This window comes from Coloeus monedula, assembly GCF_965178545.1.
Source record: "Coloeus monedula genome assembly, chromosome: 2".
Classification (NCBI taxonomy): domain Eukaryota; kingdom Metazoa; phylum Chordata; class Aves; order Passeriformes; family Corvidae; genus Coloeus; species Coloeus monedula.
This window is the reverse complement of record NC_138782.1, coordinates 75,702,254-75,717,067: the sequence shown is the minus strand read 5'-3', so window position 1 is coordinate 75,717,067 and position 14,814 is coordinate 75,702,254. Positions and strand designations below refer to the sequence as shown.

The 14,814-nt window shown below is 37.8% G+C and overlaps 1 protein-coding gene across 1 annotated transcript in view; it reads right to left on the bottom strand.

The window, feature by feature from the left end:
* The window catches only part of PREP (prolyl endopeptidase), a 91,825-nt gene that overhangs the window by 64,712 nt on the left and 12,299 nt on the right, over positions 1–14,814 (bottom strand). The window contains exons 5-7 of the mRNA XM_082302535.1: positions 11,344–11,553; positions 9,999–10,120; positions 499–604 (exon numbers count right to left, since the gene is read on the bottom strand). Of these exons, the coding sequence (XP_082158661.1) occupies positions 499–604; positions 9,999–10,120; positions 11,344–11,553 (438 nt within the window). The remainder of the gene's footprint in view (positions 1–498; positions 605–9,998; positions 10,121–11,343; positions 11,554–14,814) is intronic.

Sequence of the window (14,814 nt, the reverse complement as noted above, 5' to 3'; positions counted from 1 at the left end):
GACACTTCCACTGTAACAACAGTGATGCTACCAAATAACACTGGAGGACTTTTGTGTATTTCCTAGTACTAGACACAGAAAAGAAATGTTATCCATAAGCCAGTTACTTTTTGCAAAAAAATGCCTATCAGCGCTTGAAGGGACATATGTGAAATTTTTAAAATACGAAAAAATGTTTAAACATGGAAAAGTATTACTGGTGTAGAATGAAATAGAACATACACTGGTACAGCTGCTTATACTATTCCAATTTTTCCTTGTGACCTTTCAAATAAACTACAGGACTAAGAATGGAGTTTTTCATCTACTCATACACAACAGAAAATGGAATGATAGTAGTGCTTATTTCATCCATTAATTATTATTTTATCCTTAATTTCTCCATTAAGGTAGCTAAGCAATAGACATATTTAAATATATATATATTCATTCAAACATAAAGTATTTCTAATTTCATTTTGTCTTAAAAGGAAGCAAAACTTACAAAGCAACACATACCTGATATACCCTGAGACTCTTTCTGTAGATCACAGTACCACAGTCTGTTCACTGGATCACAGCCTTCTCTGATAGACAGCAAAACATATCGACCATCATCTGACACCTGTAAGAAGTTACAGAAAAATCAAAGACAATTCACTCTCTGAAAAAAAGACTGACTTCAAAAAGTGAGTTCACACACGCAGAAAAATGTAGTGCTGCTGTTAAATGAACATTACAACCTACAATCACGTTATCAATTATCTGAGGAAGCTTCTTGGTTCGCTTTTGCACATGCATGCATACGCACACCCCAGAATTTCTGAAATTGTGTCTGCTAGCACAGAAAGTCATCAATTAATCCTTCTTGCTACTCAGGCTTTGCAAACATACCACATTTCTTGACAAAGCTTTTGCAAGTCCAACAAGGAAAGGCAGGAAGTAACAAGAAGTCATCAACTTAAAGTCTCCCTCTCCTGACTGAGCTGTTTTGAGCATATTCCAAAATTACTGTATCTTGATGTTTTATCAACAGAGCTGATAGAGAAGGCTGTTTCCTGTCCACATTCTTATGACCATATCTAATGGAAATTTAAGCCCCCAGTCACAAAATAGGAATTTGGCTTCTGGAAATTTTCCACTTGGCACTATACACATCTTCAAAACAATTCTTACACATATACCGTAATTACTTCTTAGATATATTTCAGTTTACATTTGCAACATTAGTTATGCAAAATATCTGTAGAATGAGTTACCCAAAATAAATTCCATAAGAATTAGGTTCTAATTATACTGCTATTTCAACAGATCCACAAGAATGGGACCTAGTAGAACAGAAACAAATCTCAGTGTATGAAAGTTAAAAAAACTCCAACGATCACACACTCCTTGAAACAAAAACAATCCTCGAGTGTTTCCAAATCGTATTTTTACAGGCATTTTGTTAAGAGTTAATTATACCATGAATAAAGTCCATACAGTCAAAAGCTCACAAGACAAATAGAAAAGAACACCCAAGATTCCTACTGAGGCCAAAACCCACCCCATTATATGAAATGGCAAAGACATCTTTAACAGTGCAGCCTGAAAAACTGAGATATTTTGCCTCCTCCTTCCTTGAAACAGGTATATCTGGAAATGGAAACCAAGATTGGGTGATCTTTCTTGAAAGATGCATCTTCAGTGGTTTTAGATAAGCAATAATTGCAGGTGTCAATTTTAACTAAGAAAATAGCTGCAATATGCTGCTTAAGCATCTGTCTGTACTCGTGAAAGCACCAAGTTTCCTTCACTTCCTCACCAATGGAAAAACCATACAAATTAATTTTAAGTTTTATATAAAAGTACAAATTTCAGTTAACCTCAAGAGTAAATTCTTGTACTCATGGTCAGAACCCACATAAATTTATTCTTTGATTCTGTGAGTAAAACAGTTAGAGAAGACTGATAACTTTACTCAAGAAAGAACAGAGATTTGTAAATTTCTGATGTTTTTGCAAGGGCAATTCAGAACCTCTGATGACAGCAAATCTGAGTACATCTAACTTTTCCTTCCATATTCCCAGCTGGACTAGTTAAGAGTTGATAGCAGTTTATGTTTAATTTGAAGTTAAGAATTCACAAAGTATCTTGCTGGTGGGATACCAATTACGTCTGTCTCTATCACTAAAGCTATTCTTATACCAGTTCTACAACCCAAAGGAATTTGACAGAAACAGGACAAGACAGTTGACTGCAGCAAGCTAAAATGTTCAGTATTATACTGCAGATTTAGACATCCACATTGCAAAGTTACAGTTTGATGAGCAATCTTGGCAGCAGCATCATCTTATGCAGTCTCCACCTCTAGCTCTTCCTACTGCTATAGTTGCTTGTGTCCATGCAAGTTCATTCCCCATGTCGTGACAGTACAAGCATCCACCATTTGTGAAGTAAACCAGTTTGGGGAACTGATCTAACTGAAAAAATGGGATGTTAAAGCAAATTTTAAAACCCCCAAAAAACAGAAAAGAAAAAAGAATCCAGAGGAAAAAAACACCCAAACAAACAATCCAGGAGGGGAAGGAGAAAGAAAAAGGAAAAAACCCCAAACAATCCACAACAAAAAAAGAAGACTAAAAGAAGCCCCTCTGCCAGATTAGTATCTCAATCAGTTCACTGTTCAGTTGCACAAATGGCCAAGCTAACACACAGCATCCAACAGCTGGAAACATGAATAATGGGGGCAGAGATTGCTAAAGGCAGCTCATATTGCAGCATTGAGGAATGTGTAATCACAGCCCAAATGCCACTGACCCTACACTGTAAACAGACAAGAGCCTGGGTTTCAGGATGGCAAAAGGAAATAGGATTTACCAACTATCATTTGGATTGTCCTTATACTGCTACATCATCTTCATGAGCTGAGCTGCAATCCTTGCTCTTGGCTCACGAATTTATGAACTGAAATTTTATACTAGTACCTCACTCAAATCTCAGAACTCATTCATGGTTCAGCATAAGGGGGACAGCTGCAATGTCAGACCTGTTTCCCACATTTAAGATGAAAAGGAAACATATCTCAAGAATTTCAGAGAGAAATCTGGAATGCCAGTCAGTGCACATTTCTCTCATTAAAATAATTATTATAATTTCAAAAAACACCCACTGGTAAAAGGTAAGCAGGTTATAAAGCAATTGCAACTCTTAAAACAACATTAAGTATGTGTCAAAACAGGACAGAAGAAATCCTGCAGCCTTTCAACTGGAGCTTTTAAAAACCTGCAGCATAACAATGATTTTACTGGCATAACACAGCACTAATCCCTACTCAGCACGAGTAAAGGAAGGATTATTTCAAGAGCTGATGTTGGTATGTAGCTTTTAGTTTCACTACAACTGTCATCCATTGAGTTGGCAATTTTGAGTTGTTAGATCTATTATTTCTTAATAATTTGTTGTGACCATATTATACCACACCAACATACACAACAGTATCACTAAGCTAGCTGTACTCCCAAGTACTATTTTATTTGGTCTTTCAAGCATCAAAATCTTTAAATCCTCCTTTATAGAAGAGTTTTGGTTTATAGTAGGGGCTTTTTTTGTGGGTTATTTTTTTACCTAGTAATTTTGTTTCAATGTTACCTGTTCTCTCCATTTTGATGAAAAGTAACCACTGCTTAGCCAAACATTAAGAGTGATTTACACGTCACTTCAATATGGCAATGAGCACCAAAATAAGAAAAATTAATTAAAGCCTAATTAGTAAAAACAATCTTCTAACCACTCAAATATTTTCTTTTGTTACAAAATACAACTAAGTCATTATACAAGCCATATAAGGAACCCCAAAGGGTTATGAGGATCCACAGCAAAAGAAAAGTTAAAATATTTTGTCTAACAGCAGCAGCACATTTCAGACCAAAAATTCATACATAATTAAACAAACAACAAAAGAATGAACAGGAGAAAGCTGTCAGGTTTTTAGACTTCCTGACTCTATGTATCACTCTAAAATGTCAATATGAACAATATTAGAGTGCTCTACTTTCAAGTCATGTGCATCCCAACAGTGAATATTAATGCAAGTTCTGTGAACACTACGTGGACAGTCACCACTGCCAGTCTCAGGATAAGGAAGAGCTCTCTATATTTAGTTCACAAATAGGGGCCCTTAGAGTGCATCATATTATATTAAGGCAGCTATATACACATATCATTCCTTTACAGACAATAAATTAAAAGTTTTACTACCTTTGCCCTTTTTTATTATCAAGGTGGAAAAAACCTAATAACTGTGTAATTTGTTTCTGTGTAAAAAGGTACTAAAAATAAAACAAATAAAATTCAGTTATTAGATCCTACGCCCGTGCTGAGAAAAAGATAAACCCTCCTCCTAACTGCAGCCATTAACACTGTGGTAATCTACAACCTGATCTGCATCTGCAGTTATTTCACAAACTACTGCTCTTCATGCACTGGTGCCCTTTGCATATGAGACAGCACTGGCATTGCTATCCAATGCACTTTCAGTGAAGCACAGCAAATGAATTATGTTAAAAAAAAAAATCGAAGTTCACAAAAAATCAACAGACAGAATCAAAGCCTTCCAACAGAGCTAAAAGGTCAAATTACTAACTGAACTCCATGTATCCAGCCAAGAAAGATCAAATAATCCAGAAAAAGAAAGATGTGTGGCAATTAAGATGCAGCCATGCAATGCATTAACAACTAGGAACTAAAAACTCATTGCATCAATAAGCTGCATTTTAACACTGCTACAATTTTCACTATATGCTATGGATGTAACAGCTTAAAACCACCCAGAGCGAACGACTAGATTTTTTTTAAAATACTTATTTAGGACTGCACCCAGTCACCACAATAAAACACACTCATGACAGTAGTTACCTCCTCAACTTTAGATATATGCTGCACAAAGATTTTGCATAACACCACTGACCCTGGATATAACTTGACTAAAAATAATTTACAGGCAAGAAACTTTTCACTTGCTGCAGAAATTACCTCTTTTGTTATTTATGGGTATTTTAAAGCTTTCTATCAGATGAACAAAGGAAAATATTAAGCACAAAAATCCAAAAAGTACGTGGCTTCTACAGAGAAAAAAAATTACTGTAAACATTTGGCAAGTAAAGAGCAATTACACTGTCTGAACAGCCTCAAGTGTTCTAATACCACAGATGTGCAGATGCACCTGTGCCACAAAGATCTGCCTGCAACGACGACAAAGAACCCCCACAGTAGTCTCCCAACCTTTCAAATTCCACTTTCATTATCTCAGTTTTTAATAGAAAAATCGAAGTTATTTTCTTTCCTAGAATAGGAAACAGTGTTTTCATTAAATGATTGTAAAGGGTTGTGGGGTTTTGTGGGTTTTTTTATGGGAGTTGCGGGGTGTGGCACTGGTTTGTTGTTTTTTTAATGAAGAGAACATAAAGCTGTGTTCTGATACTATCTTTGCAGTGGTGCCAGAAAGTCACTGAAGCTTGCAAATAGCTCCTATCACATTTTATGTTCTCGCACTCTTTTGAGACGTTGAGGATTGGGGCACGAACTTCCTCTCACAAAGCAACCTCTTGGGACTGTCTGCACAAACCAAGCCACCTGAAGCTGCTACTCTCAGGCTGTAAAGGCTTTGTTCTGTTTTCTATTTGCAGAGTACTGGTCAGAATCAACTAGATTTCAGAAGCCCTAGTGATGGGTGATCACAGGAATGCATAATTTCAGGATGAGGTCCAACAGAATCACCTTCCTACATTCTGAGGCACTGACACACTTTATGCAGGACATGGACATGGTTATACGTAAACAACATTCTGATGTATTCTATCCACCCACTCCCCAGGTTAGAAAATTTGCTCTGGGCATTAATTCAAATTTCTTATTCCAGCTGGGTTTTTATTCTTGGATTTTAGATATGATGTCCAGTATAAAGAACACTTCTATTCTGAACATATCCTTTTGAGCATCTGCTAAGTTTGGGGTTAAAGGAGCACTACCAAAGCCAGAGAACTGGGATTTTGAACCTCGATCATTCTGCTTATGACTATTTCAATTACAAGACACCAGGCAGCCTTGTTCAGAAGAGGAACACAGCAACCATGTACACACATATTTACATGCATTCTCTTTCGTAAGTCTAGCACAGAATAAAATCAGTAGCCTTCTGAGGTGACAAACATCACACACAATTTTTACTGTGGCTTTCAGCTTGTTTTTGAGCAATGAAAGCACCAAAGCATCTGGAACCTAACTATGTAAGAGATTATCGTATACCACAGTCCCATGTGCAGCCACGATTACCTGCCTCTTTCTTAATAGCAAAACTCCCCAGGCCTACTGCCAGGGCTGTAGGAAGATTCTCATACTAAGCTTCTATTCCAGATTCAGCCTTCACTAAGACAGTGTAAGGCTTTAGAAAAATTCCCACAACCCTGTTTTACCCAGCAGTGTGTCTCACTTGAGCAAACTGACAATGTTTTCAGCCCTTCCCCTTCATGCTGCTCACTCTTTCCCTGTGGATGCTTCAATGTTGCTGCAGTGAAAACACCACAGCCAGCACACATCTGGCACAGCTTACTTCTCTGTGCTCTGAATTTAATTTGCAAGATCACCTCCCTGGTTTAGAACCACGGATGTTAACTGACAGCTCTAAATATAAAATAAGAAAATTTTAAAAAAGTAGTAGTCAATTCAGAGACAGTGCACCATGTTTGTTAGAAAACATGAAAAACTGTATTTATTTTACTGCTGGCAGAATTGGGATCAGAGTTGATCCCAGAATTGAAGGCTCCCTTCACCCACTCCTTTCTGTTCTGTTTACTTTCCTGCTGGTACCATAGGGACTTCTCACACTACCAACTGTGAAGGAGTGTTATATAACTTATTGTTTAACTTTAAGAATAACAGTCTGTCTGTGAAAGAGAGATATGCTCAGTCAGTCTGGAGATGAAGCAAGAACATGCCACTTAAACAGAGAAGCATGGGAAGCTCCTGTTTTCCCAGAGTACCTATGACATTGCCAAGGTTTTAAAAACCTTCATACCAGACTGCCCTCTGCTGGGGTGTCATTCAATTAAACTCTATTCCTGCTCTTCACAACTCTCCCACCATTCTACATCTGTACTAGAAATACATACTCTTTTTAGACTAAATGAAAAGGTTTCATAGCCTCTTTTTCAAAACTTACATATCTGACTAACAACAAACAGACTTTTTCCTCACAAACAATCCATTCAAGTAAAGAGCTAGAAATGCATCCATATTTCTCTGCCAACACCATTTTCAGCACCACAGATTTTAAATCAAGCACACTTGGGGCTGGTGTTGAATGTATAGTGAGGAAAAAAACCCTGAAGCTATTTTCTTGCATATTATCTTGTAAATATATTACACTGACAAAATTTTATACAACCCTCTTTTGTCCTTATGAATGACCTAGTTTCCCATCTCCATTGAGAATACACACCACTGACTCCCTACAGTGCACCTGAGATTGTTTTTCTGAAGCATCATGGCAACATTATTAATTTTGCAGTATCTGAAGGATCTCCTTGTCAGGTGCTTTTCACCTGCAAGCAAAGTATTTCTCTTCCTTGACCTGGCTGCAAGACCATAATCCAACTGTCTTCACTGAAGCTTGTGTAAAACATAATGTCTCTACCTAGTGGGACTAGCAAAGCTGGTAAAATAAAAACACTTTTTAATCTGACAGTAGCACATGAAAGCATACATTTTATAACATGTTGAGCTGTGCAAAGTAGTATTTTAAAATCTATAGCAGCATCTTAGAACCAAGGAAGCATATTCAGGACAGCACCAATAAGCCATATAATTTGATTTTCACTAATGATATTTTAATTTTTCCCCTATTACTTTGTGGTCTTCCACTTTCTCAAACACTTAGAAAAACTGACCAGAAAAGTCATTGGAATGGCCTGAAAAGAAGATTTTTAACCCACTGCACAAGGATGAAACCACATTTTGCAACTGCACTGCTTTGGTTTGCTTTTTGTTGTGTTTTGTTTTTTTTTTTTTTTAATTGCAGAGTATTTTTCTCCTGACCATTAAACCCATTTTTTCACTAGTATCAGTACAACAGAGCCACGTTTTACAGCTGGAGCCCACAGCACAACTCCAGAATATCAGCTGTTTTAAAGTATTCTCACTTAGAAAAGTTAATGATTATTTACAGAGGTGGATCTCTGCTTTTCCACTCCTCCTTAAAACAGCATTTATTCTTAAATACCAACATCTCTGGAAGTTTATGGCTCCTAGAGGTCAGGAAAACCACCATAAGCAGCCATACCATCCCTATGACATAACTTTATTAAACAAGAGCCCACAATAGGAAGGTGTTTCTCTATGCACTGTCCTCCCCACTTTCACAACAGTTATGGGGCTCTTCCAACTCCAGTGGTTTCAAGAACTCGTAGCTGTGCTACATTCCTTTACCTCCCTGTTCTGCAGCAAAAGTCTAATTAATCAGACTGCAACAGTCCTTCCCCATGGAAGATGAATTTGCCTTCACAACAACACGTGTAGTTTAGCTCATGATACTGGAAAGGAATAATAATAATAATATGCATCACTCATGTGAATCAGGGGAAACATCATTACAAGACATCTGTCAATAACAGAAAGCCCATTTATTTATGGAACTAGAGGAAAAATAAGGATAATGATGTCCAAATTCCATTTTATTGCCAGTTAAACCCAGAAGTGACTAGTTTTTGAACAGTTAAAAAAAAATCCCAAGTCCCGTTTGCAAGCTTCCATTGATACTCAGGTCAGTTGTTAAAGATATGTTTCATGAATACATGAGATTGTGTAAAAAAGGTTGTGGCTACTTGCAGAACCTACAGGTAAGTCTGATTTGTTAGAGAAAGCTCAGGGTCATCACCTTGTTGGGAAGCCCTTCACATTTTCGTGTCTCATTTCAAATCCCACTGTTCAAATTCTTTGAAAGAGCCTTTGTTTTCTGGCAGCCTACAGAAAAGACACCCCGAACATTTTCACAGGTTAAAGTGTTGAAAAGTGACACAAACTGATGATCACATTTTTCAAAAGAGGTACTCGCAGAGAAAAGTATTTCTAAAAACTGAATACTCCAAACCAGGCTAAAAACACTTCATGTTCCTCAAAAGTCTCAGATCAAAAAAGACCAATATAGAAACAAAACGTACTGTACAGAGCATTACAAGTATTCATCCACAGGAAAAACATCAGTTCCCTGAAAAATGGAATGACCATCACTACATTCCAGCAGCACTTTGAAACAGTGCACTCAATTGCACATCACTAAATCTAATATGGAGAATAAAAAACAGATTAATTACAAAAGGTTTACTGGGAGTTTGCACTACATAGCAGCAGTTTAACAAAATAAGCTTAAGAAAGCAATTCCAGCAGCAGTCACTGCTTTCACTTCCAGTAACACAGTCTGTACCATATGTGTGCTGATAAAGGTTTTTGTAGAGAAACTTAGAATTCTTCAATTGTACACGCAGTATTAACAAATTTTGACTTGTATATCTCCATTCCTCAAATAAGCAGAACAGATATATTTATTTTTCAGGGAAGACATCGCAAAAATAAACATAACCCCATACATGGCAGGGAATATCCAGACATGCTGACTATTAGAATAAGCTTTTTGTGCAGGAAGTAGAAGCTGGGGCTAAACACTGACCAAGAAGAAACAAGAACAGTGACACGTTGTCTCTCAAATGATCTTCTCTGTCTTGGAATGTCTATCAGGCAGAAGGACCTCAGTGAAGAAAAAGAGTATATGATTGTGTCATTGCAGGCTGGAGGAGTGACTTAAAGCAAACTAGGTAGTCTTATTTTCAGGAATTCTTAATCAATGATTCTTAGTTCAACTGTCAACTCTACAACACTAATAAAAACTGTTCTTTTAACAAAATATTTTCAAATTAATATCCACTATCAGTTGTTAGAATCTGAAAAACAGAACATGATAATGATAAGGTGCAGGACATTTACCATACCTCAGCTCCACCCATCCATTTTGGTTCATCAGGAAATTCAGCACATAGGATATCTTCTGACTGGTTTGTTCCTAATACGTGGTAATGCAGCTTTTGATGCAGATTAGTGGAGGTCTCAGTGCCTAGTGAAATGCAGATATTTAAACCACTAAGTTCTCAAAGAAATCCAACAATCATATGAAATCCCTAGAAACTTCTGTATCCCTCTGTATATAAAAGAGAAATTCAGAAGAGAGAACTAGGAATGGCTCCACACTACAACCATTCTGCTCCAAACAAACACCCTCCTAAAAAACCAGATAAAACTTCACGCTGGAAACCTGTTCAAACAGTATCCCTTTCCTTTTACTGTTGATAATACCTTCTTCAAATTTGAAGATTTATCATTTCAAGCTTTGCTTTCTAGAAATACAAGCAAGCAAAGTGATGAAAACCAAGAATCCCTGCCACCATCTAATGATGTTTTCATTTCCTTTTCACCCAGGGCAACTAAGAGGAGATTTATTGCTAATTAACATTCCTAGAAACCTTCATACTTCCATTTGCTGAAAATATAAAAGTGATGTATAAGGTGCCACTTGATTTATTTTTTTAAAAATTTTATTCTTGCAACGTTTTCCAACACTTTAGCTTTTGAACTACAAACAGGAAGTAAAAAAACCCTCAACAAAACAAGGTTGGTATCTATCTTGCAAGTCTGGCAAAATTATAGGTTTCAAAAGCAAATACAGAGGTAAAATTCAGGTTCTCTCCAGTTTAACAAAGAGAACATCTCCAGAAGAAACTTTTCAGTAGCTCTGCCTTATCATAAAAGCTGCTAAATTCCTTCCCCACTGATGCTCCACTGCAATTCATTCCACTTTGTGTGGTGCTACTTGAATTTAGCTAGCATAAACATTTTGTTTTGCTTTGCTGTGAACCACAGATGAATTAATCTGGTTGAACAACAAAACCTTATGCCCCACATTGCTATTCATCAGGTCTCTCAGAACAATTCATCTATGCCCACACAAATGGGTAAGGGGAAAGATCTAAGTAAGCTGTCACCAGACATCAAGTTGTAGCCAACAACACCAACAATACGGAACCTGAGTAAATCATCCCAAAGAAAAAGAAAAGGAGCAGCAAAGTTTTATGAGAAAAAGAGGGGCAGGGAGACAAGAAGGGACTCACACTAATTGAGCATAGGCTTTTGCCATAAAAGACATAATTTGATCTCTAATTGCATAACCAATACAGCTACTTATCTCAGTATAAATTTGTAGAGCTAATTATTTGTTGCAGCAATTTACTGCAAAAGTGATTTTGCTTCCACATGGCACACAATTAGTACAGTCATACCTACCATCACTTTTCCCATCTTGTTTTGGGTAGCAGTTATAGAACATGCCTTTTCCATCATGGGTCCATGCCATGCAACTGAATTTAACTCTCTCCAGTGTATCTGGGAGATCCTCAGGACCTTCTACTTTCATAAACTTGATAGTAACCCAATCAGAGCCACTAGAACTCAGGCCATAGGCAAAGTATTCACCGTCTTCGCTGAATGCATAACCTAGGAAATCGGAAAGAAACAAAATGAAGAGAGATTAAATTGGGATGCTAGTTAAAGGAACTGTTCATCAAACATTGAGAGAAGGTTTATTTTCTAAATAACAGTGTAAGCAACTACATCTGTTATCACATGGGATTCACAGCACTTTTCCAGTCTCTGAGTGTACTTCTCAGTTCACAGATCCACGTTTAGGCACGGATACTCAGTAAGTATCCATGTTCAGTGGCATAACTTATACCCAGCATCTGAATTATGGTTTGAATCATATTTCTTCTACTTCCCTGAGTTTGGCAGGAGGAGCTGGAAAATGAAAATGCACACAGGTACGGAACTTGTGTAAAATTTTAAGAGAGAAACAGTACCAAAGAAGCTAACAGAGATGCATGCTATGTATCCTGAAATAGTGTAAACACCACCTAAAAGATGGAGTCACTGAAAACTAGACCCTTTTAAACCCTGAAAACTGAAGTAACTGGGAAACTTTGCCACTAGCATGCAAGTGGTTAATTACCCGTATTCTCAGCTAAGAGCTCTGATATATATTTCACTTTATCCAAATTGTGAGGAATAAAGAGCTTCTATCATAGTTGATATGGATCAAATTCATGCTTGCAAATCAAGTCAGGTGAAGAGACTGAATTATCACAGGCCTGTACAGACCTGAAAGTATCTACCAAAAAACGACCTAAGAAAAAATAGCCAGAGATCTGCCGGGATGAACCACGCTTCTCATAGAGATATGATGGAACTCCGTTCATTCTATTGTCAGACCCATAGTTATACCCTAATTCCCCAAGCACGCGTAAGCAAGCTCCATACTATTGGGTTACAGCTACTGTTCACACGGCCTTTAATAGCAAGCAATTGGTTACAGATTGGTTACAGATTAATATGCACATAACTAACATAAGGCTTTCTCTTTCCATGGTCAGCATCCCCCTCTGCAACATCCTGTCGGCTTGCCACATCAGCATTGCTCGTCTCTTTTTTCCCTAGTCAAGGACAGTTCACTAATGTAGCTTGGATTGTGCATGTATACATGTCCCTGTTCACTCAGCCATTTCTCTACAAGAAAATGTTGCATTTCATAGACACGGTAGTTTTGAGAGGCACCACTGTGCCACACCAATATATTCTCCCCCATAAGAACATAAGAGTGGCCATTCTGATTCAGAACACAATCCCACCTAGCTGTCCTCAGGAGTAACCACAATGTGGTGCCTACACAACTAAGAACAACCATATAATCATTGGATCAACCATATGGAACCATATGGAACAACCATATAACCATTGGGTTGGAATGGATCTCAAAGATCACTTAGTTCCTACCCTCCTGCTGTAGACAGGAACACCTTCTGCTAGACAAAGAGTGCTCAAAGCTCTGTCCATCCTGGCCTCCAGTGATGGGGCATCCACAACTTCTCTGGGCAACCTGTTCCAGAACCTCACTACCTTCACAGTAAAGAAGTTTTTTGTAATAGCTAATCTAAACCTATTCTCTTTCAGTTTAAAGCCATTCCCCCTCGTCCTACCACTTCATGCCCTTGTAAAAAGTCCCTCTCCAGCTTTCTTGTAGGCGCCCTTTAGGTACAGGAAAGCTACTATAGGGCCATCCCACAGCTTTCGCTTTTCCAGGCTGAATAATCTCAACTCTCTCAGCTCTTCATCATAGAAGAGGTGCTCCAGCCCTCTAATCCCACTGCTTTCATTTGATATTCCCTCATTCTTCTAACAGAAAAAATGACTAATTAGCCCTTATTCCTCCTCTCCATCCTATTGCATGCCACAAATGATTCTGCAGACCTCTAGTATCTTTGCTAAATTGTCCCTTTTCCAAGCTGATTAATCCAAGCACACTCCGTTTCTTCCCTTGATTGTTCCTACTGCTCTCCTCCAAACTGCATTTCAGAGCCCCTTTTGAGCTGAGGAGACTGGGACTTGATTTAGTATTCAATGGCACAGTATAAACTCCTGGGTTCCTAATCTAACAGTGTCTCCTGTTTTGTTCTTTATTTCATAGAATCATAAAGGTTGGAAAAGAGCTTCAGGATCATAGACTTCAACCTTTAACCAACCACCACCTTGTCAACTAAATCACAGCATTGAGTGCCACACTGAGTTGTTTCTTGAACACTTCTGGGGAGAAATTTCTTCCTTATAAATAAATTGATACTTGGTGTGCTTGTTTCGCTTCTACCAAGAACCAAGTTGACATTTTCATGTATTACACTCCAAGCATTGTTCCCAAGAGGTTATGGTGAGCTCAAGAGTTTGCTCCATCCATTCCTCCATAAATGAGGTTAGGATTGTTTGTCCCCTGTGCATCACTTAATTCATCTGCACAGAGACTTTTACCTGTTAATTTATTGCCCACTTACTATTATTAAGGTCTTCCTGCAGCTCTTCAGTCATTCTTCAGCCTGGAGTAACTTTGTATTGTCACCAAGCTCTGCTACCTCACTACTCACTCCTTTTTCCAGTATGTAGCAGCATACTGAACACTGCAAGTCCTAGCACAGTCCCTGACAAGGCTTTTCTGGTGATTTCCATTTGACAGCCCATCAGTTCTTCCTTTACTTGCCCTTAAATCAATTATTTATCAATACCAGGAGTTCTCCCTCTTGTTACACAGCTCTTGGTTTTCTAAGTGCATTTGGAAGGAAACTATGCCATAAGTCTTCTAGAAATACACAGAGATTATATGAATCCAATATCCACAGATTAAGGCAGGACTTCTCAATAAAAAAAGCCATATTGATTCTTTTCAACTAGGTCACTCTTAGAGAAACATTCACTAATTCTGTCCTCTGTTTTTATTAACTGTCCTTGAACAGACTTAGAGGACTTTTAGGTCCCAGAGTCTGCTTCTACAAATCAGCAACTAGGGAGTGTGAAAATGGACAGCTAAGAGAAGTTACAGTCCTAGTGAACACCAACAATTTTGTGATGATAAAAGTTAATGCTATGTTCCTTCACAGTCTCTAACTTGCTGGCTTGTGTTAAAGATGCAAAATACAACTTCAAGGGAACTAATCAATATAAATACATAAACTTTTTGTCCTTGCTATGGACAGCTTCAAGAGCTGCTCATATTCCATCGGAAACCTGTTGTGAAAAAAAGCACTGGGAAACTGAACCAAGTTAATTGTGGATACAATGTAGATTTAGAAGTGTTCTTCTAAAACACCATACAAACCCACACACAGCTATTGTGATTACTTTGATTAAATGTTCAACTTCTGCTGAAGACTGAGACTT